General features: G+C 42.4%; 1 protein-coding gene across 10 annotated transcripts in view; it reads right to left on the reverse strand.

Annotated features, from left to right (window-relative positions):
• tncb (tenascin Cb) overlaps positions 1 to 23707 on the reverse strand; it is a 360962-nt gene that overhangs the window by 63091 nt on the left and 274164 nt on the right. For 4 of the 10 annotated variants that reach the window (XM_078226647.1, XM_078226650.1, XM_078226646.1 and 1 more), the window contains 6 exons: positions 16643 to 16906; positions 14129 to 14314; positions 11750 to 11839; positions 10160 to 10423; positions 4517 to 4783; positions 1206 to 1601 (listed from right to left, as the gene is read on the reverse strand). In XM_078226647.1, coding sequence (XP_078082773.1) covers positions 1206 to 1601; positions 4517 to 4783; positions 10160 to 10423; positions 11750 to 11839; positions 14129 to 14314; positions 16643 to 16906 — 1467 coding nt within the window. The remainder of the gene's footprint in view (positions 1 to 1205; positions 1602 to 4516; positions 4784 to 10159; positions 10424 to 11749; positions 11840 to 14128; positions 14315 to 16642; positions 16907 to 23707) is intronic. The other 6 variants (XM_078226655.1, XM_078226653.1, XM_078226654.1 and 3 more) reach the window with 3 other exon arrangements.

A 23707-nucleotide genomic window follows, 5' to 3' on the forward strand; every position in this document is an offset into this window, starting at 1 on the left:
CCCTTTCTCTGAATGGAATGAGGGCCCATTGTTAAAACTTCCGTCTTTGTGCAGCCGAGCAGTGTGGGATGTTGTATGATCTATCAGCTTGCCAGCTAAAAATAATTTTGAAGGAATAGTGTTTCAAAATGCTATGCCACCAGCAGAACAGCAATTAAAAAAAGAACAACATTATTAAAAGGGTCATGCTTCCAGTTACACAATGTCATGTGTTGAAGGGAGGGTGATATTTGGACTAATTTATCGTCACGTTGAAAGAAATGGTTCACCTCACAAATCATTTGTAACTCGATTTGCATGGCCAATTGTGCAAATGATGGCAAACACGGGGAGTTTAATTGGCTATTGTTTCGGCAGTAACTGGAAACAATTTGGCATTCATTTAAAGATAAAACTGGTACTTGCACTACATATCAATGTCAAGCGGCAGCGTTTGGTTCCTCAGACAGGCGCCTGTTATAAACTCCAGCACCCAGCTATTTATTAAGGACAATGTGATGTTGGGAGAAATTAGTATTGGAGGAAATGAGGAGTGAAGCAAGTTGAAAATATTCAGAATTGAGGGGTAGACTGCTTCAAAGCATCAATGCAATATTAATAAACATGGATAATGTCCCAAACATCATGCTTATGTCTACATCATGGCAGCATTCTAACCTCAGCTACAATTAAAGCCTACGTCTAAACAGTGCAAGTCACACAGACAGAAAATCACTACATCCTACAACAAACACAAGCGATTAAGTAACAGAGGACAATCAGCCCCTCCAATTTCATGCTCTGCCCTTTTCTCCATTTCCCACACTTTTTTTTTAAAAACACTGTGGCCAACTCCTCTGCACCAAAAGGGTGAACATAGTTTCGACCAGTCAACAAATCACAAAGGACCGTGACGAAAGACACTCAACGCCTCTGAAAACAATTAATAAGCCATGCGGGCTGGCGTCACCTTTTCTGGTAGTGTGCCCATGCTTTGTAATTCTCAAGCTGGAGCCCATTTTATGAGGAAAACTATTCTAGCCAATCTGGGACAACGTGCTGATGGCAACATCAATGCTCGGTCATGCAGGTAACAGCTCCAACTAGCCAGGGGCCATAGTATGGTCAGAATAGCCAGGATTCTCTATGCAATACCAGTTTTAGTCGGTCTTAACATCACAAATAACTGAAAGGCAGTCTGGAAACAAAATGGTAAGGCTAAATACCTGTGGTAGCTATAATGTTCAGCGGCTCTGAGTGGTGACCATCAGCAATTCCATACAGAGTTATCAAATAAGGAGTGGAGGGCATTAGGGCTCTTATTTCAGCAGCTAAATCATCACCAGTCACGGAGATCTCTGTCTCGTCATCAGCTCCGAGCCCACTTCTATACTTTATGATAAAATAGTCATAGAATCCTACGTCTGCCGTCCAGGAAAGTCTCACAGCATCCGAGGTTACATCGGAAACAGTTAGGTTACTCAGTTCACCATCACCAGTCCCGGAAAACTCGGACACAGAAGCTTCTAATTGCAAGGAAACAACTGGCATTGTTATTCCTCCGTGTGGAAGAGGCGTGCTAGCCTCCTCCATAGTATCAGTGAATGCTGGCTCCAACATCGCTACAAAAGGTAGTTCAAATATTTTAGTGCAAATCTGTTCAGTAGTATTGAAGGAGGAAAAACTGTTACAATTGTGCATTTGCTTATTCACAAGTGGCTGCTGCATCTGCAATATCACAAGTCATTATACTAAAGTCCTTAAAAAAAAATTAATAGCCTGAAAAAGATGCAACTGATTTAATTAACTTTCACATTGGTTCCTGCAAGCGACCTAATTAAATGGGAATAAAAAAAAGCACAACGTTAGAAACAATCAATTTGTTTTTCCATTGCAACATAACGGAACTGTTCTCTGATAATCGGGGGTGGGGTGGCTGGGTAGAGATCTATGCCTGGGCCTAAGGTAGCGATGCGTGCACTGGAACCATCTTAATGAGATAGGGAACAGTCACCCTGCCTGGGCTTTCAGTTTGACCATTCGGGTGGCCGCTCCAACATTGGCACTGCCTAAACACATGACATGGCAGCTCAGCCTGGCTCCAAATCACACTGAACAGAGTGTCTGACATGTAGGGGGCTGGGGGAGGGTGGCAAGTGCAGACTGAAAATTGCAAGTAGGAGTTTCTTTAAAAGTTCCTCCAGCTGTGCAGGTTGAAGGGGGAACTCCTGGCAGCTGTTGGAGAGTTTGGAGGACCAACTGTGGGCCTCATATTCCTTCTTGTTCCGTCAGCACTGGACCCATTCAAGGGGTGGGCCAGTGCCATGGTCACCCCTAAACCTCACAAATCGCTTTGAATGAGAAATCCGGATGCTCCACGGGCTGGAAAGATCCAACGCAAAAGGGGTGAGAAGCTCTTATCAAGGATAAAAGATAGGGATAAAGTGGACGTGGAGCAGATGCTTCCTCTTGTGGGGCATACTTGGACGAGAGGTCATAGTCTTAGGATAAGGGGTAGCAAATTTAAAACAGAGTTGAGGAGAAACTACTTCTCCCAAAGGGTTGTGAATCTGTGGAATTTGCTACCCCAAAGTGCGGTGGATGCTGAGGCAGTGAGTAAATTGAAGGAATGAGACAGATTTTTAATTGGTAATGGATTGAAGGGTTATGGGGAGAAGACAGGAAAATGGGGATGAGGAGCATATCAGCCATGATCAAATGGCAGAGTGGACTTGATGGGCCGAATGGCCTAATTCTGCTCCTATATCTTATGAACTTATGAGGCTAGAGAAGCTGGACGGGGCAATCTTCTCTTGTATTTTGACTGGGTACACCAAAATTCCAGATAAAGTGAGATTATGTTGGAAAGTGAGCTATCTCAGGAGTAGTGTCCTCATGGGCGATGAAGAGTCCACGATTCACTAAAAACCTGCTTGTAAAATGGATTCTGAATATTTTGCTCTCAGCACTCACAGAGCAAGTATATCTCAAAAAAGTTAGATTAGAAAGATTGCCTTCAATTAAATACTTTAGAGAAGAGCATCTCCTGGAGTCTTTAGCAACATTTTCTTTAAAGCTAAGGAACAGCTCCCTGTGTGACTTGGAACAGTTTCTTAAAGGAATGAAATACTGTTAAGCAAGATGTCCTCAACTCGGGATTAGAATAGAAGTAATTGCAAGATGATAAAAAAAACAATGAGGAGAATGTTATTTTGGAATTTATCTCTAACACTTTGAATTTGACTGAAAATATTTTCCTATTGCAGCAGATAATGCTGGCACAGCGCCAAGGACACAGGTTCAATTCCCGACTTTGGCCACTGTCTGTGCGGAGTCTGCACGTGCTCCCCACATCAGGGTGGGTTTCCTCAGGGCACTCCGGTTCCCTCCCACAGTGCGAAAGAAGTGCCGGTTAGGTGCATTGGCCATGCTAAATTCTCCCTCAGTGTACCCGAACAGGCGCCGGAGTGTGGCAACTAGGGGATTTTCACAGTGACTTCATTGCAATGTTAATGTAAGCCTACTTGTGACACTAATAAATGAAAAAAAAAAGCACAGCAGGTCGGACTACCTGTAGAATATGTTTACTGGTGCTTAGGAAAATTACATTGCTGAGATTTAACTATTAAAACTGCCTAATGGGCACATTTCCAATAAAATTGCTTGTTACCAAGCCACTGGAAATGGAGATCATTTTATTTTTGTGCCACATGGTATTTTCGTCTGAAAGCTCTAGGCATCGCACTGGACAAAAATGTGCAAAGTCACAGACTTTGCTTAACTCTTGTCAAAATTGCAGGAGCGTTAAGAATTCCTTTTCCTGATATCAAAAAATGTTATTAAATAAGATTTCATAAACATTTTTCTAATGCATGGCTTTGTTTGCTATTACTTACATGCACATATGCATACACACAGATTTGGCCATATGTCATTAGTTAGTTAGTAGTGATGAATGAATTATTGAAATAAAAGTTTTTAGAGTAATTCTCCACAATAGCAGAGTTTCCTTTCATTTCAATATTCCTACAGGGTCTTCATGCTAAACTAAGCAACAATCCATCCAACATTTTAATGTCATATTGAGGTATATTAGTTGGTTTGCACACTGTAAACAACTTTGGGGATCAAAAAGTTGAACGTTGGATATATTTGTAGTAAGCAGAGTCATCAAACAATTCGCGGACCTGTAACAGGATGAAAATGGATGCTATGTGGTTAAAAGCAATTGTATTTTATGTTTAGTCAGGCAGATTCCAGTTGAAACGCTCGGATGATGCCATTGTCATTCAGGACTGAAGGGCGAGCAGGGTAAGTTAGTATTCTACTGACTACATCCAGCAGGGAGCAGTTGGAGGGAGCCAACTGTGGGAAAGCTCACATATTTCCAGTAGATCCTATTCTTCTATAGGATTCATGGAATATGCTGCAGCACATAGCTTGCCCTTTTACAGGGGTATCAGGTACAGCAGCAAGCACATGATACGAACCATCGCTAAACAATGCTAAGATGGAGACACAGTATCTGGTAAAGTACCTGTAGTGACAGATCCGACCAGGGGTTCTGTTCTTGCTGTGCCTCGAAGAGCCATAAGCGTCACCACATATTCAGTGGCAGGCTTCAGATCAGTGAGAGTGACTGCGGTCTGGTCTCCCTTCACAATAACCTGCTGCGTTTCTCCGTGAGTTTTAGGGTTATAATTCACAACAAACATGTCAATGGGAGCTGCAGGAGCTTCCCAAGCCACTGAGGTACTTGTGGGAGTTACCTCAGAAAATTTAAGACCACGCAGGGCTTCAAGGCCTGTGGAATTGTTTTAAAGAGTAGAGAATTGCACATGAATGCATCTGATAATACTTCTATGCCATATATATATTCTCCTGAACCATGACAAATCTGAACCAAGAAAGAACATCACAACAAAGGTAGGTTTTCTATTCACCCTCCACGTTCTGAGAAAAATGTCCCCCTTTATTATTTAACCTCGTGTCTGCGTGGGTTTCCTCCGGGTGCTCCGGTTTCCTCCCACAGTCCAAAGATGTGCGGGTTAGGTTGATTGGCCAGGTTAAAAATTGCCCCTTAGAGTCCTGAGATGCGTAGGTTAGAGGGATTAGCGGGTAAAATATGTGGGGGTAGGGCCTGGGTGGGATTGTGGTCGGTGCAGACTCGATGGGCCGAATGGCCTCCTTCTGCACTGTAGGGATTCTATGATTTACAATTGTCTGTTATACTTTTTGTAAAATGTAAAATGTTGAAGTAGAGCGTAAAATGCTATCTGGATACCAATGATTGCATTAGAACTGAAATATAGTGCAGTCATATCTAAGTTCTATGTGTCAGAATACAACGGCATCCTAAGAAAATAGTTTTAAAAGAACATTTGATAGATCAAACAAAAATCTTCAACCAAAAAAAGTCAATCTCATATTGTGACAATAACACAGTCCTCTCAAAGTTAAGAGTCTGTATTTGTGACATTGAAACCACATCAAATCACTCTGATCTGAAAATTGAAGTCAATAATTATTTCTTAATGTTTACATAATTGTTTGAGGCAATTTATATCATAAGTTAAAGAGGTTAAAAATACAAATTATATAACTACCTATTGGGAAAAAGTATCATGCAAGATTAGACAAATTATTTTAAAGGATTTTGTAAAACGGCACTGTTTTTCCAAAGCCTTAGGTTCCATTACGCTTCATGACATTTTCTATTTGAGGCATGGATAGGGTGAATGCACTCAGTTCTTTTTCCAAGGGTTGGGGAATTGAGAACTAGAGGACATAGGTTTAAGTTAAAAGAGGAAAGAATTAATGGGAACCTGAGGAGCAACTTTTTTTACACAGAGGATGGTACGTATGTGGAATGAGCTGCTGGGGGAACTGGTTGAGGCAGGGACATTGACAACATTCAAAAGGCATTTGGACAGATACGTGGATAGGAAAGGTTCAGAGGGATATGGGCCAAATGCAGGCAAATGGGGTTAGCTTCGGTGGGCTTTTTGGTCGGCATGGACCAGTTTGGGCCGAAGGGCCTGTCTCCATGCTGTAGATTCAGTGATTCTATTATGGTATAGATATGTAACAGAAACTGCTGGAAATAAACAGCATGTCCATCAGTATCTAAAAACAAAAATGACCCTTGAATAGCTTCTGTTAAAACCCCATATCATAGCTTTGTTTAATATAAAGAGCTTCCTTTGGAAATCATGCAATTCCTACAGTGCAGAAAAGAGGCTCATCAAGCCTGCACTGACAACAATTCCACCCAGGCCCTATCTCCGTAACCCCACATATTTACTCTGCTAATCCCCCTGACACTAAGGGGCAATTTAGCATGGCCAAGCGACCTAACCTGCACATCATTGGAGTGTGCGACGAAATCGGAGCACCCGGAAGAAACATATGCAGGCATGGGGAGGACATGCAAATTCCACACAGTCACTCCAGGCCGGAATTGAACCTGGGTCTCTGGCGCTGTGGGACAGCAGTGCTAACCACTGTGCCACCATGCTGCCCAAATATCAATCCAACATATTCTTCTTTAGATACCAATGGACTTTGTGTGTTTCCAACATTTTCTCTTTATTTGGAGATTCAGAAATTTTAGATGGAAGGGGTCAAGCTCCGAATGGGTAAATAGCCTAACAAAGCCGCTAAAACCATACCAAAAAACAAGTTCTCATTGTTTATATAATAAGTTGTTAATAAGCCTATTTGCTTTTCAACTTTGGAAATAGATACAAAAGGGCCTGAAAAAGCTGGGAGTTTGACATAGTTTTGATAACTTGAAGGGACCTGGTCAGTAGAGGATGCAGTATTAAAAACGTTAGGAGACTCTGATGTACTTAAAGTGTCCTGTAGCACCTTAAAGAGATTACGTTGTCAGGGCTATTACCCTTACAATACATGAGAAAAACAATTTGCATACTTTATTTTAGCTTGAAAGTACTAAAAACGAAGAGGGAAAATAACAAGAATCAAAGTAAAATTATAAGTGCATTTATGTATTTAGCTATTTATTCAGCTGGTGGTTGAAGCTCTCCATTTCTAATTCTCTGGAAAATTTAATTAGTTGTTCTTGGCAGCCATTGCTTTATATTGGTACATAGTAGATATTAATTTCCCTATTAGGACTTCGATCTTTTTTTCAAATGTAAGCCAGCGGTTAGCTCAGTTGGTTAGATGGTTAATATGTTGTTCTGAATAACGCCAATAGCATGGGTTCAATTCCTGTCCCAGCTGGGATAGACTTGGGACCTGCCTCCCCGCCTGCACCATGCTTGATATGGAGTGATGCCCCAGATTCAATTGTCTGTCTTTAATAGAGAAAGATGCCTATAGACCCTCGTGGACAATGGCTCGTTATATAAGATTAAGGCAGAAGCTGCATGGGTGCATCAGCGCTGCTTTTAAATGAGAATTTTGTTGTTTTCAAATGATGAGATAATGTGAGTTCACAGTCTGAAGGGAAATATTTTCCAGTTGTTACTTAGTTTTGATTTTCTTTTCCCTGCTTATTATGCATCTTCCTTTCGCTGGATGCTTCCTGGAGCTCAGTTCCATGGAAAATTGATCTGTGGTCGTCTATCAAAGCAGCAGCTGTGTATCTGAGCCTCAGTATCAGCCAGCTATGTTAATCAGGGGAGGCCACTAATGGAATATCGTGAGCAATTTTGGGCCCCGTACCTAAGGAAGGATGTATTGGCAGAGGGTCCAGGGAAGGTTCACGAGGATGATCCTGGGAATGAAAAGATGGATGCATGAGGAGCATTTGAGGTCTCTGGATCTGTACTTGATGGAGTTTAGAAGGATGAGGGGGAATCTCATCGAAACTTATAGAATACTGAAAGGCCTGGATAAAGTGGATGTGGGGAAGATGTTTCCATTAGTAGGAGATTAGGATCTGAGGGCACAGCCTCAGAGTAAGGGGACGATCCTTTAGAACCGAGATGAAGAGGAATTTCTTCAGCCAGAGGGTGGTGAATCTATGGAATTCATTGCCACAGAAGGCCAAGTCATTGAGTGCATTTAAGACAGAGATAGATAGGTTCTTGATTGGTATGGGGATAAAGGTTATGGGGAAAAGGTGAGAGAATGGGGTTAAGAAACTTATCAGTCGTGATTGAATGGTGGAGCAGACTCGATGGGCCGAATGGCTTAATTCTGCTCCTATATCTTATGCTCTCACCTGACATTCACACATGAGCACTTCCAGTGCGATCAGAGATTCCTACAATTTTCTCTCTTGATACCCCGAGAAGACTCAACTCAATTGCTGCAACCCATAATTGCTGGCTTGAGAGCAATCACTCTGCACATCATGCCTGACCTTCCTTGCTTGCGCTAGTTTAACTACTCCACTGAGGGAAAGGGAGGCAATTTTCTGAATACAGACTGGCGGTGTGGAAATCCAACCACTTGAATACATATCAGAAAAATGCAGACACCTTACCCGCCCCTGTATAAACTGCTGAACTTTGGGTGGGGGGGGGGGGGGGCGCGATTTCCATTAAATGTATGAATGTGCTCAAAGGTCAAGCAAGCATGGCTTCCAACACAAAAGAATGATGGTGTATTAATTCTGCACCAGAGAAAGCTTTCTCTGGACTGTCTCTAAAGGGAAAGGCTTGCAGACTGTTCGTCTGGCAACCTGAATAATGTTATTACTTTAAATAAACTCCATTTTCCACTTTTAATCATGTTTGACCAGTCTTAATAGTTAAAGTTGAGTGGAATTACGGAGCTGCTTATATCCTTATAAAACAGTGAATTTGTTCAATATCGTACAGAAGAGAAAAAATATATAAAATCTGCTGTTTTGTTTGGCTGGTAGGTTTGACTCCACACCATGTGGTGTACTTGGCACACATAATTAATAAATCTTCAGTGTTGTGAAGTTTTATGCAGTAGTCACAAGATCATACAATAGTCGATCCAGTTTATTTTTTGCTTCCTTGATTTAAAAGTAATTCCGCCCTACCTACGGATCTTTTTCAGAATTTTACATCAGTATTAGGATAAGATTAGGATGTGAATTCCCAGTGAGCCTGCATAAGCTGAAATGATGGATTGGACCTGGACTGTGTACTAATATTCTTATTCCATAGCCTCACAGAGGTAAAGGCTGGGGCCCAGCTCCCTATTTCAATATTCATGTACATTGTCTATTATGCATTCTATAACATCAGATTATTGCACAAGCTGAATTTAGCATCGCCCAAACATTGCATCATTAAAAGTCAAACGGAATGAATCCAGCAATCTATATTATTTACACCTGCAAATGCATTTACACCACAGAATTGACTGTGCAAAGGTGTGTTATCAGCAAGGGGCTTCATCTATAGGCCACTTTTATTGGGAGGCCTGCGATCACCAAATATATACTACTGTTCTTTGAGGCTCTGGATGCAGGTTCATCATTACATTAATGAATGGATGTATTTATTACCAGTTTGCGCCGGATCATATAGAAGGCCCCGTTACTCTTTCAAACTATGCTTTTGGTTGAAAAAGGAATATCCATTACACAAAGCTATTTGGACTGATGAACTTCTACTTTTAACATTTCCAGCTTGCAAATGAAGGGCCATTTTAACCTGCTGTGTTCCTCAGAAAGCTCACAGGATTGGGCTGAAGGAAAAGGTAAGTTAATACTCCGCCTAATGTTACTCTCTCTTTGTAATGACTTTAATCAGGAAATTGAGGTGGGCCTGTTAGAATATGAACTCCTCGATTAAGGGCCAAATTGATGGGCCGATCTGGGAGCCTCTTGCTTTAACCAGGAGTGTCAGTTCCTCTGGGACTCCTAGTGTAGACTGTGAACTGAAAGCACTCTGTATGCAGTTGTCAGACTTGTAAATAAAGGGATTTTGGTGAAGGGACTTCTGCCTCCGAGGACTTATTACACTTTTGCCTTCAATAGAGAGTAAAACCAAGGCGGGTTGGGAAAGCAGTGTTACACCCAATCATATCAGTTAACGTGATGGGCAGGCCTAACAATCCCACCTTTGTGCTTTGGAAAGAAGCAGCAATAGCTGACAGAATCTCTGTGAAAAGAAAGAACTTCCTTGAAATGTTTCTCTTGACACAAACAACACAGATTTTAGCAGCATTTTTAAAAAGAAAGCAAATAGTGAAGAGATCAAAATGGCACTCAAAGGTTCTTCCTTACCTGTAGAAGCACTGGTGGTGGAGGCCCTGCTCCTCTGTTTATCTCGCTGTGCTATTAGGATAATAGTGTACTGAGCTGCGGGGTTCAGCCCAGTCAGGATGTACGAGATAGCATCGGCAGTCACAATCTCCTCATTCCTCTCACCAGCGGATGAGATATAGATGATGTAGTAATGATCTATTACTGCCACGGGGCGTTTCCATGTCAAAGTGATTGTGCTCTCCGTTGTCGCGATCACTTTCAAGTCTCTTGGGCTGTCCAAGTCTGCAGCAGTAAATAATGAGAAAGTTTAAGTGCAGTTTGCTCTTGATGCCTGGGCTTGAGCACACTACCTAACGTGGAACCTTCACAACTTGGGTCAGGGTCTCGGGCTTGATCCCTGATTCTTTTCCCAGTTAGCCGATCTTACTGGCGGGCGATGGAAGGGTTCCAAAAATTGGCTTCTGGACAACTGACCAGTGAAGGAGAAAACAGAACAGCCATGGTCTTTGTTCCAGATTGCGATCCATCGCTGGCTTTGGTGGTGTGACCCCCTATGGCCTGTGATGCTCACTATCTTGACTGATACATGAGGAACTCATACATTAATTGAATGCTGAAAAACAACCAGCGGCTGTTAACCATTCAGGGTCAGTAGATAAAGGGGGAGAAATTGGAGGGAAAACAGTGTGTAACTAACAATACTGATCCGTAGCTTAGTGGTCGCAGAAAGAAATTTGCTGGATTGGTTCACATTTTTTAAATTAATAAATGTATTTCTTGTGCAACAAAACTTCCAAGTAACTAGCTTTTCTGTGGTAATAATATGACAGACAATTTTGGCATCGGATGTGATATTTTGTTTATGATATGAATGCCTTTGTTGTCTGGTAACTAGGGTTAATTGTGCTGAATTTAATGCATTAAACAAAGTTCACAGTAGGAAACTTTGCCACATTCAATTTACTCCAGAAATTCTCCATAAATCACGAGTGACAATATCATGAGACATGATGAAGATTTTCCTCCCAAGTGGAAGTAGCTTTATTCCAAAGTTCCTATACAATATGTTGTATCCATAAACGTATTAAACATCTGTTTTCTTTTTAAAAAATACTTGTAAGCCTTTTATATTGTTGGAAGTGTGGGAGGTGCATTGACACTTTCCATTTACCCCTGGTGAAGTAATTCTGAGAGTCCAGACTCAAAGTCAGTCATAAAAATGGAAGGTGTTGGAAAATTGCAACAGCTTTGGTGGAAAGAGAAAAACAGAGTTAAAGCTTTGAGTCCAATATAAGTCGTCTTCGGAAGTCATACTGGATTCGAAATGTTAACTCTGTTTCTCTCTGCCGGACCTGCTGAGTTTATCCAGCACTTTCTGCAGAAAGTGGAGTTGAGATCGAAAATGGGCCATGATTTTATTGAATGGTGGAGTAGACCGGACGGGCCACATTGTCTATTCCTCCTCCTATCCGTGATTGCATTCTTTTATCAGCAGCTCACTCCAAAGACATTGATGTGATGCCCAGAATAGTTGCTGCCCTTTTATATTCTCTTTTTGCTGTACAATATTTGATCAACTCAGTTTGGTATCTGATGCCCAAGTCTTACCTGTGGCTATGTTGATGGTAGCAGGGGCACTCTCTCGGTTGTCTTTAATGGCACTAACTCCAAAACCATATTCAGTACCAGGCTGCAGATCTGCAGGATACAAAATTGTTCATATTTAATTCCAAACATTTAATGCAACTACAAAGCAGCAGAATATTGCTCTTAAGGCCGTTATTCTGTTAATACAACACAACCTCAGAGGGTGGGATTTTCCAACTTGGCAGTGCCAACCTGTGCCAGGGCAGTGCCAGGGGGCATTGTCAGAGCATTGCCTGGTCATACCCCCCCCCTACCCAGGGCTATAGTGATCTTTGTACCCCTGGGGATCCCCTCGGCAGGTTCACATCTGGGTGGACCTGTTGTAAACCTTGTCGAGGCGACAACATCTAGCGAGAGGGAGGAACATCTGGTGAAGGGATTCTTTAGTTAGGTTAATATTTATTTAATTGCATGAAAATCAGGTTCTCGTCCACATGGGCATGAACCTGATTCCGGTGCTGACGAGTGGCGGCAAAAATCCGAGAACGCGATCTCGCCAGTGAGATTTGCGATTTCCGGGATTCGCCAGATCTTGAGCCCTCGCTGGCAACCTCACAGATGGAGAGTGAGGACCCAAGATCCCGTCCCATGTCGCTAAGGGGAGATTGAGCATCCCATTCTGTGAAGCAAAAAAACCAGGAAGCGAAAATATATTAATCAGCAGTTCTTTTTTTGAGGAAATGAGGGATCCTGAAGATAGTCTGAAGCCTACAATCAAGGCTCAAAACAGTAGGAAACACAAAGCTGTGGTTCTCAGAATTGACAAGCTTGGGTTTACATGGCTAAAGACAACAAGAGGAGAAAAGAAACTGAGGTAAGGTGTTGTGTCCTCCACATGGTCCTGGTAGATGAAGCACAAAAATAGGAATTAATGTAGAGAGCCTTGCCTCCAATCATTTGCTTCTAATAATAATAGTGATCCAAAAGATCCCATTCTGTTCTTTGAGGCATTTCAACATGTAATAAAGAGGTTTATAAGTGCACATTTTTGTAACTTTACCAACAAATGTAGTTTGAACAAAGTATTCTTTAAAAAAAAAACTCTTATGGTGTGAACTGGTAACCACATAAACTCCGGGCTTTCTTTAAAAACAATATTTGTTTTGAAGATTTGGATGCTGCTAAATGAATCACTCTGGTTGGCGGCTGCTTTTGTTCTGATAATCGATTAAATCATTTACAGCTTCACCCAAATTTGTGGTGATAATTCAACAATATTGCCAACAGATACTCAAAATGGGAAAGAGCAATGTGGAAATGAAGACGAATTGCAATTATTATACAGCATAAAAGCACCTGGGAGCATATTTGAGAGGCTTTTCAGACAGTCCCTAGATTTGGGAATGATCATATGCGTCATTACATGGATATCCTAGTTCTTGTGGACTGTGCATCTACGAACAGTAAGAAGTCTCACAAGCTTTCGGAGCACTGTTCCTTCATTAGGTGACTAACCTGCTGAAGGAGCAGTGCTCCGAAAGCTCGTGATTCCGAATAAACCTGTTGGACTTTAATCTGGTGTTGTGATACTTCTTATTGTGCCCACCCCAGTCCAACACCGGCATCTCCCCATCATATCTACGAATAATGAAGCCTTTGAGGTCACATTGAAATTTCTAATTTGCTTGCATATCTTTCAAATGATCAATGCTAATAGATCATGGTGTGCTATTTTAGGATTTGATTCACGAAAGAGGCAAAGATGGTGAAGTTTCTTAGCTACGATGGAAAAGACAAGTGGCATAGCATTCTATTCAGATCCTCCGTGCACTACAGGGGAAAGCCAGTTTGACCCCTGAAGTCATTGGAAACAACCCTTTCCAATATCTACAAAGTCAAACAGTGCAAAGTGGTAAATAAAGAATCAAAGTGCAAATGAGAATTGTATGGATTTCATGGGCTGGATTGCCAGGACCTGAGGACCATTTCGTGAAGAGACCACAGTTTGGTCTCCTTTTATTTTTAATGTATGATTAAAAACTCAAGTGTCTTCCAGTCAGATGAAGTGGGATCAAATGAGGCCTCCCAGCCGCGTGTTTCCTGCTGGCGGGAGGTGGCGCTTTGTTTGCAAGTGGTGGGATTCTCTGGTTCAACCGCTGACAATGGGAATTCCATTGACATCATCTCACTCTGGCAGGAAATCCGTGAGCGGGGGTGTGCTGCCGGCGGGCTCGGAGAATTCTCCCGGCATGAACTGCCGGAGAGTTATGGCCAACATTCTAACCAGTCATCTTCAGCTTAGCACAAGCTAATTAACGTTAACACACTCCAAGGCAACGTTGGATTTTATGTGAATCTTTTGGATTTGGAAGAATACCCTGACCTTATAGTCAATATTACCGGGAATCTTAATTTTGGTGGTTGGTTGAGTGCTTCTTTCGACAGTGATTTCCTTGTGCTCTCCTCCTGCCAGTGGTGAATATTTAATCTTGTAGCTATCAGCAGCAGCTCTGGTGTTCTTCCACTCTAAGGTGATGCTGTTATCTGTTTGAGATTCGTTCCTCAGGTTTTTGGGAGCATCAAGGTCTAGATGTAAAAAAAATAGCATTAAGCAAGGGATAAAAGTACAAGCGAGGAGCTTTTGAAGTCTTTACCAAGAGCACAGGATTAAAATCATAGAATTCCTACAGTGCCAAAAGAGGATGTTTGGCCCGTTGAGCCTGGATTTTGTAAAATTGCATTGTTTTTCCATAGTCTTAGATTCCATTACATTCCATTAGCCTCACCGACAACAATCCCACACAGGCCCTATCCCCATAGCCCCATCCTGCTAGTCTCCCTGACACTAACAGGCAATTTAGCATGGCCAATCAACCTAACCTGCACATCTTTGGACTATGGGAAGAAACCGGAGCACCCGGAAGAAACCCACGCAGACACGGGGAGAAGGTGCAAACTCCACACAGACACCCAGGCCAAAATTGAACCCGGGTCCCTGGTGCTGTGAGGCAGCAGTGCTAACCACTGTGCCACCCATTGAAAGAGTTTTTGGTCACACTCCAGGATACTGTATATTGCAGTTTAACGGACACTTCATTTCAAAGTAGTCCGAATTACCAGGATTCAAAAAGAAGTTCACTCCTTTCTTAAGGTTGCAAAGCCAATGCTCAGAGCAGACTGGGCAGACCCGAATCCATTCCTTGCTTGGTCCAAAAACCAAATTCAAATCGAATCCAATTCATGGTCCCCACAAGAGAGAAAAACAAGATCCAAGCTGACAAAAAAAGACACCACATCCCATCTAGGGCTTGATCTGACACTTGATGTAGCCAAGTACCAGGATGACAATGTTAAGCTTCAACTCACTCGAACAAAATAATGATGTATTTGAGGAAAGGTAGAGAAAATCAATTAACATTCTCAGTTAAGTGGTGTAGCTTAAATCCTTTAATTCTAAAGTGATATAACAACATTCAGAGACATTTATTGACCACCAAAAGTTAAAGCTGCATTATATATCTTTGATATATCTTGAATTGATAAATAATTTGACATAATAGATTACCAAATCAACCTAGATTGCCCAATCGTAGTGCTAGGCTAAATTAAAATTAGCAGAATACTGCGGGATGCTGGAATTTAAACTTATTGTCAGTATCAAGCGTAGAGTGAAGGCCACACACAAATGCAACTTAGCATGATCGTATGCTAGTCAATGGTTGTCTGTTTTTGTAGAGTCACCGTATTAGGTGCAAACCATATGAAGGACTGGGAATTATTTTGCAGCAAGATTTCAACTGTCCATATAGAGTTCATGTACTGAGGTATGAACATGTGTGAAACATTGGGTGGCAGGGTGGCACAGTGGTTAGCACTGCTGCCTCACAGCGCCAAGGACCCGGGTTCAATTCCGGCCTCGGGTCACTATCTGTGAGCACATTTTCTCTGTGTCTGCATGGGTTTCCTCTCGGTGCTCTGGTTTCCTCCCACAGTCCAAAAATGTGCAGGTTAGGTTGATTGGCCATGCTAAATTGACCCTAGTGTCATTGGGATCAGTAGGGTAAATATGTGGGGTTACGGGAATAGGGCCTGGTTGGGATTGTGGTCGGTGCAGACTCGATGGGCCAAACGGCCTCCTTCTGCACTGTAGGGATTCTATGATTCCAAAGCAGGATCCCATGGTTCGGAAAGGAGGAATGGCCAGGTGATTTTATTTTATTTTTTACTTGAGATTGATTGGTATGGGAATGCACAGGCACTGGGTGGGATTTTCCGGTCCTTCCCGCTGGCATGATCTTCCGGTCCCGCTGAAGGCGACCCCTGCTGCGCAGCGGGTTCCCCAACAGTGAGTGAGCCATACAAAATGTTGTAGACTTTGGCAGGGTCAGAAGATTCCACCAGTGGCCAATGGCCAGCTGCCTCTGCAGCGGGTAAACATGCCATGGGAGGCAATCTCTGCCATTATCCCAGATGAAGAGAATGTCACGGGCCAGATGTGCAAAGACAACAGCCAGAGGCCTAAAAAGAATGACCTATGAGCTTAAGGTCAATGAAGGACTGGATGATTCTGGAACACAGATGTTTTTATGTGGCATGATATTTTAATGGGAAATGGTAGCTAATTAAAATCACTTGATTCATTATTGACACTAAATTTTCATATTATTGTGTTTTTCATTAATTTAAATGATTGGATATTTTTACTGCAAAGAAACTGAATCATGAATAGACTGCATTGTACATGCTATTAGACCTTACTATGATAATACAACAATGACTTGCATTTATATAGCGCCTTTAACATCACAAAATTATATTTGACATAGTTACATATTATGCAAGCTGGTTTATGACAATCCAGCACAATACAGAATTGTTATAAATTATTTTGCCAGTTTAGCAACGTTGATTTACCTGTAGTGAAAGTACTGACGGCAGGAACACTTCTCATGTCCCCACGTTGAGAAACCAGAGAAACTTCGTATCCAGTATCCGGCTGAAGCTCGGCTATGGAATAGGCTGTCTCCGTGTCAGGAAGTTCGACAGTTGCCTTCTCACTGCCTGGAATCCCATAGGACAGGCTGATCCCCTCAATTCGGGCAGATGGCTTGAACCAGGTAATGTGAGCGGTGGTGTCTGTGACTTTATTTACTTCTACTTGGCTCGGCGCATCAATCACTGCGGGATTAGGGAGAAAATTGCATCATTCATCACTTTAAAGGTCCTGCAAGCCTCACTGCATTTCCAGAAGACTGAATAAAACAATTAAGATAATATATCATGTTCTGAAACTAGTGTCTTCCACCTGACAGCGGGGTCTAAATTTAACACTGTTGTTGCCATTTGTGGGTCGACATTTGACGCAATGATAACAAATGAGTGCAGATGGTGCTCTGACTATGGGAGAGTTCAGGCCACCCCTAAATTGGTTGAGAGCTTTTAGTTCAGACACCAATATTGGAATAAAGGTCCTGCATTCATTTCAGGTGCAGATTCCAAAATCTGTTTGGCCCACTTGGGCTGAAATATTTTCTCAGAGGCTGGTGTCCCTTCACCAAAATCCCTTTTTCATAGAATCATAGAATCCTACAGCGCAGTAGCAGGCCATTTGGCCCATCGAGTCTGCACCGACCACAATCCTGCCCATACCCTTTCCCCATAACCCCATGTATTTACCCTAGCTAGTTCCCCTGACACTAAGGGCAATTTAGCATGGCCAATCAGCCTCCACAACTTCTACAAACTCCATTCCACTCCGAAGAGCGCTTCAGGTAAACAGTCAGAATTTGGAGTGTCAGTAGACCTGACGTTCCTCATTAGATACACAGGTGAGACTCCCTGATTGGACAGGCAATCATTATCTCAATGAGGGAGCTCATACTCCAAGAGGCCGACCTCATGGACCTCGTTGGTGTCATTACTTGGACCTTGCAAAATCTGATGGGCGCTACTGATTTTGAGTATTGTAACAAGTGCTCCTTCTGGGCATTGCTGGAGAGCCATAAACTTGGAAAAATGTTTGCGTTTGATGGAATCCAAAGGAGCAGGAGTACCGTAGGCTACTATGAGGCTGCCTTGCCTTTCCATTGGTTTCATCATACTGGATTTAACTCTGACAGGTAAGGTGTGTTGAGGTGAAGAAATTAGATATATCTCTTGGGGCTTAAATGATCCAGGGATATCAGGGAAAGCAGGATCAGGACATTGAATTTGATGATCAGCCATGATCAAAATGAATGGTGGAGCAGCTCAAAGGGCCGAATGGCCTACTTCTATTTCTATTTCTAATTTCTTTGTGCCGAGTTGATGCCACTGATACTTTTTATTTAAGTTGAAGAGGCCTGGGGACAAATTTACTTCAGCCTCTGTTCTAATATCACTAGTTTGGGATACTAAGGAATTTATGCTGAATTTTCCTAATTACAATAATTTACACATTGATTTTCAGCTTGGTGCATTTCCAGTCATTTTCCACAGGACAAGAGAAGGATAACTGCCTTGAAATTAGGCCTGTTGAATACTTTCATATAAGTAATTCCCAATTTGGTTTGGAATTCTTCTGTCTTGTTTTCTGAAACTGGTTATCATCTTCACTTCAAATAATGAGCAAGGGAATTTCATCCGAATATGTTAAGCTAAACATTTAAAGTCTAATTCCAAAGCAAAATATAATTCTTCTGATTATATAAACATACAAATGGTCAGGGATCATAGAATCATAGTAGATAAGAGCAGGAGGAAGCCATTTGGCCCGTCGAGCCTGCTCCGCCATTTATTACAATCATGGCTGATCATCCAACTCAGTAGCCTAATCCTGCTTTCTCCCCATGACCTTTGATCCCATTCGCCCCAAGTGTTATATCCAGCCGCCTCTTGAATACAATGTTTTGGCATCAACTACTTCCTGTGGTAATGAATTCCACAGGCTCAGCACTCTTTGAGTGAAGAAATGTCTCCTCTCCTCTGTCCTAAATGGTCTACCCTTAATCCTCAGACTGTGACTCTTGGCTCTGGACTCCCTCCACTATCGGGAATATCCTCCCTGCATCTACCTTGTCTAGTCCTGTTAGAATTTTATAAGTCTCTATGAGATCCCCCCTCATTCATCTGAACTCCAGCGAAAACAATCCTAACCTAGTCAATTTCTCCTCATACATCAATCACACCATCCCTGGAATCAGCCTGGTAAACCTTCGCTGCACTCCCTCGAGAGCAAGAACATCCTTCCTCAGAAAAGGGGACCAAAACTGCACACAATACTCTAGGTGTGGCCTCACCAAGGCCCTGTATAATTGCAACAATACATCCCTGCTCTTGTACTCAAAACCTCTCGCAATGAAAGCCAACATGCCATTTTCCTCCATTACCGCCTGCTGCACCTGCATGCTTACCTTCAGTGACTGGTGCACAAGGACACCCAGATCCCTCTGCAAACTCCCCTCTCCCAATTTACAGCCATTCAGGTAATAATCTTGTTTTTGCTTCCAAAGTGAATAACCTCACATTTATCCAAATTATACCTCATCTACCATTGATTTGCCCACTCACCCAACCTGTCCAGATCATTCTGAAGAATCTCTGCATCCACATCACAATTCACCCTCCCGCCAACTTGGTATCATGTGCAAACTTTGAGATGTTACATTTTGTTCCTTTATCCAAATCATTAATATATATTGTGAATGGTTGGGGTCCCAGCACCGATCCCTGTGGCACCTCACTAGTTACAGCCTACCAATTAGAAAAGCACCCATTAATTCCTACTCTTTGTTTCATCTCTGCCAACCAGTTTTCTATCCATCTCAATACACTTCCCCCAATCCCATGTGCTTTAACCTTGAATGATAATCTCTTGTGCGGCACTTTGTCAAACGCTTTCTGAAAGTCCAAATATACCACATCTACCTTGTCAACTCTACTAGTTACATCTTCAAAGAATTCCAACAGATTTGTCAAGCATGATTTCCCCTTCATAAATCCATGCTGACTGTCTGATCCTGCCACTGCTTTCTAAATGCTCTGCTATAAAGTCTTTAATAATGGATTCGAGAATTTTCCCCACTACTAACGTTAAGCTTAATGGTCTATAATTCCCTGTTTTCTCTCTACCATCCTTTTTTGAATATTGGAGTGACATTAGTTACCCTCCAATCTGCACGGACTGTTCCAGAGTCTATAGAATCCTGGAAGATGACCACCAATGCATCCGCTATTTCTAGAGCCACTTCCTTAAGTAGTCTGCGATATAGATTATCAGGCCCTGGGGATTTATCCCCCTTCAATGCCATCAATTTTCCAGTTCAGAACTAACAATCCAATTCAAAGTTTCTATTTAACTCCTGGTTGATTTTAACCGTAGAAGGTACTGCTTTTCAAAATTGATATTTCTGATCACCATGGAACCCATTTTCCTAGGCTGGTGACAAGTGGTAGAAAGTGTCTCTGTGGTACCGAAATGCAATAAATATTTGGTGTTAATTATAGCTTAAGCAATTATTGTAGCAATTGTGGAGTTCTTTGAAAATGTGACTAAACATATTGACGAAGGGAAAGCGGTAGATGTGGTTTATATGGATTTTAGCAAGGCGTTCGATAAGGTTCCCCATGCAAGGCTTCTAGAAAAAGTGAGAGGGCATGGGATCCAAGGGGCTGCTGCCCTGTGGATCCAGAACTGGCTTGCCCAAAGGAGGCAGAGAGTGTGTATAGATGGGTCTTTTTCTAAATGGAGGTCGGTCACCAGTGGTCGGCCATTTTCATAAATGACCTGGATGAGGAAGTGGAGGGATGGGTTGGTAAGTTTGCCGACGACACGAAGGTTGGTGGGGTTGTGGATAGTCTGGAGGGATGTCAGAAGTTACAGAGGGACATAGATAGGATGCAAGGCTGGACGGAGAAGTGGCAGATGGACTTCAACCCAGATAAATGCGTTGTGGTCCATTTTGGCAGGTCAAATGGGATGGAGGAGTACAATATAAAGGGAAAGACTCTTAGTACTGTAGAGGATCAGAAGGACCTTGGGGTCCGGGTCCATAGGACTCTAAAATCGGCCCCGTAGGTGGAGGAGGTGGTTAAGAAGGCGTATGGTGTGCTGGCCTTTATCAATCGAGGGATTGAGTTTAGGAGTCCGGGGATAATGATGCAGCTATACAAGACCCTCGTCAGACCCCACTTGGAGTACTGTGCTCAGTTCTGGTCGCCTCATTACAGGAAGGATGTGGAAAAGGTTGAAAGGGTGCAGAGGCGATTTACAAGGATGTTGCCTGGATTGAGTGGCATGCCTTATGAGGATAGGCTGAGGGAGCTCGGTCTTTTCTCCTTGGAGAGACGTAGGATGAGAGGAGATCTAATAGAGGTATATAAGATGTTGAGAGGCATAGATCGGGTGGACTCTCAGAGGATTTTTCCCAGGGTGGAAATGGCTGCTACGAGAGGACACAGGTTTAAGGTGCTGGGGGGTAGGTACAGGGGAAATGTTAGGGGGAAGTTTTTCACACAGAGGGTGGTGGGCGAGTGGAATCGGCTGCCGTCAGTGGTGGTGGAGGCAAACTCAATAGGGTCTTTTAAGAGACTCCTGGATGAGTAGATGGGACTTAATAAGATGGAGGGTTATAGGTAGGCCTAAAAGGTAGGGATATGTTCGGCGCAACTTGTGGGGCCGAAGGGCCTGTATTGTGCTGTAGTTTTTCTATGTTTCTATGTGTATTTATACTGCATGTGTTTATAAGCACAAGATCCAAAAACGTGCAGGGTAGGTGGACTGGCCATGGTAATTTGCCGCTTGAGTCCCAAGATGTGTAGGCTAGGTGGATTGGCCATGGTAAATGCACGGGGTTATGGGGATGGGGGAACAGGGGGTATGTAAGGGAGTGGTGGTGTGTGTAATGACTTTAATCAGGCAACTGAGGTGAGCCTGTTGGAATATGAACTTCCTGATTAAGGGCCAAATTGATGGAACAATCGGGTAACCTCTTGCTTGTTTGATTGGGGTTGTTTGATTTCTTTGCCCTGTTGTTTGATTCACACATATTTACCTCACCCCTGGCCTCCCCATTGTTTTTTCAGAACTTTCTGGATTTTCTTGCTAATTGATCACTAAACATGCTGCAAAAATTTATGGCTGGTGATTAATAGCTTTACTATCGATTTATTTGTGTGAAAATTGTTAATTACTGCTTGTCATCCTCTCTGGCCCAGAGCCTTATTCCTTCAGGTAGTGAATCATTATTCAAACTTTAAAAATGTGGGATTGAAATTATTTCCATACTTCTCCTTTCTATGTTTTTTTTTCTCTCTCTTAACCTAATCTTTCTGCTAACTCTCCTTAATTGCTATTGAGAGAGTCCAGCGAAAGTTCACCAGACTGATTCCCCGAATGGCAGGACTGACATGTGAAGGGAGACTGGATTGACTGGGCTTATACTCACTGGAATTTGGAAGAATGAGAGGGGATCTCATAGAAACATATAAAACTCTGATGGGACTGGACAGGCTGCTGGGGCCAGTTCGTTAGATATGTTCAAGAGGGAGCTGGATGTGACCTTTGTGGCTAAAGGGATCAGGGGGTGTGGAGAGAAAGTGGGAGTGGGATACTGAAAGTCCATGATCAACCATGATCATATTGAATGGTGGTGCAGGCCAAAAGGGCAGAATGGCCTACTCCTGCACCTATTTTCTATGTTTCTATTTTTATATCTGATTTGATACTGAATTCACTCATTCTATTCACATCCCTTATCAGTCCTTCTGTTTATTTCTCAATCCTTTACTCTTATCAGTGAAGAAGGTAAGACTTCAGCCCCACCATTCACGAAGGTCTCAGGTGCCCTGTTGCCTCTGCCATTATCAGGGCGCACTTCCAGCAAGTTAGGGTGCAACACATTTTTAAACTGAAGTGTGCAGGATAAAGTCTAACTCGACAGTGTATGTTGTGAGATGCCCCACTCCAGCAAGTTCTCAGCCAACATGGTTCAGTGTTAATTCAGCAGGATTTACAACTTCCTCCTCCACACTTATAAATAAAATTTCCAGGGTCACACAAACGAACGACTGCCAAACTTTTCAAACTTCATTATCAAGATTCCCATTCAGACTGCAGTATCTCCGCCAGCTAGATGATGGCAAGAGTTCAGCTGTGTAATGGAAATATCTTCAGTTACATTCTTTTACACACTGGGATGTGTGTGTGCCTGTGTGAGAGTGTGTGTGTGTGTGTCATGTGTGTGTGCGCCATGTGTGTCTGCTTGCTTGCTTGTGTGTGCGTGTGCGCATGTGCATATGTGTTTGCATGCTTGTGTGTGCGCACCTATAAGTGTGCATGTATGTGTGTATCTGTATGTGTGAGCATGTGCATACATGAGTGTGTACCTGTGAGTGTGTGCTTGTACATCAGTTTGTGTGCTCGTGTGTGCATTTATGTAAAGCCCAAAGCCATCGCATCTGCAGTTCACCACTATTGACTTTAGTTGAGTTTTTAAAAATGTTTTTGATATTTTCCACTTCATCAAAACACAACAATGACAGAGAAGGAAAAGATACTTTTAAATATTTACAGAGGCTGATTCAGTTTACTTACCACCTGGTGAGCATATCAGTCCACAAAAGATGCTTCATGAGTTAAAGCTTGAATGTTGAAAATCCTGAATGAATTTACACTTTAACTTCCATTGCCAGACATGTATTGCGAGCTTCTTTTCAAATCATGTCAGTTTACAAGATTACAAGCTATTTACAGTGAGGAAGCAATTCAGTCCTGATGAACACATCTATTTAGGGTTATAGCTTTCCACCACTCAATGTGGAAATCCTTTCCACAAGTTGATTGCTCTTTGTGTGAAGAATTTCCCGAGATGAGTCCTAAGTTCACCTTTTTTGCTGTGTTGTCTTGCCATATGCTCTTAATATAATTGAAAGACAGATTTACATTGTCCTTCCCAAAACAATCTCCAATATCTCTAAGAGATCACTTGCTCCTTTCTTACT

The sequence above is a fragment of the Mustelus asterias genome, chromosome 13 (genome assembly GCF_964213995.1).
Source record: "Mustelus asterias chromosome 13, sMusAst1.hap1.1, whole genome shotgun sequence".
Taxonomy (NCBI): domain Eukaryota; kingdom Metazoa; phylum Chordata; class Chondrichthyes; order Carcharhiniformes; family Triakidae; genus Mustelus; species Mustelus asterias.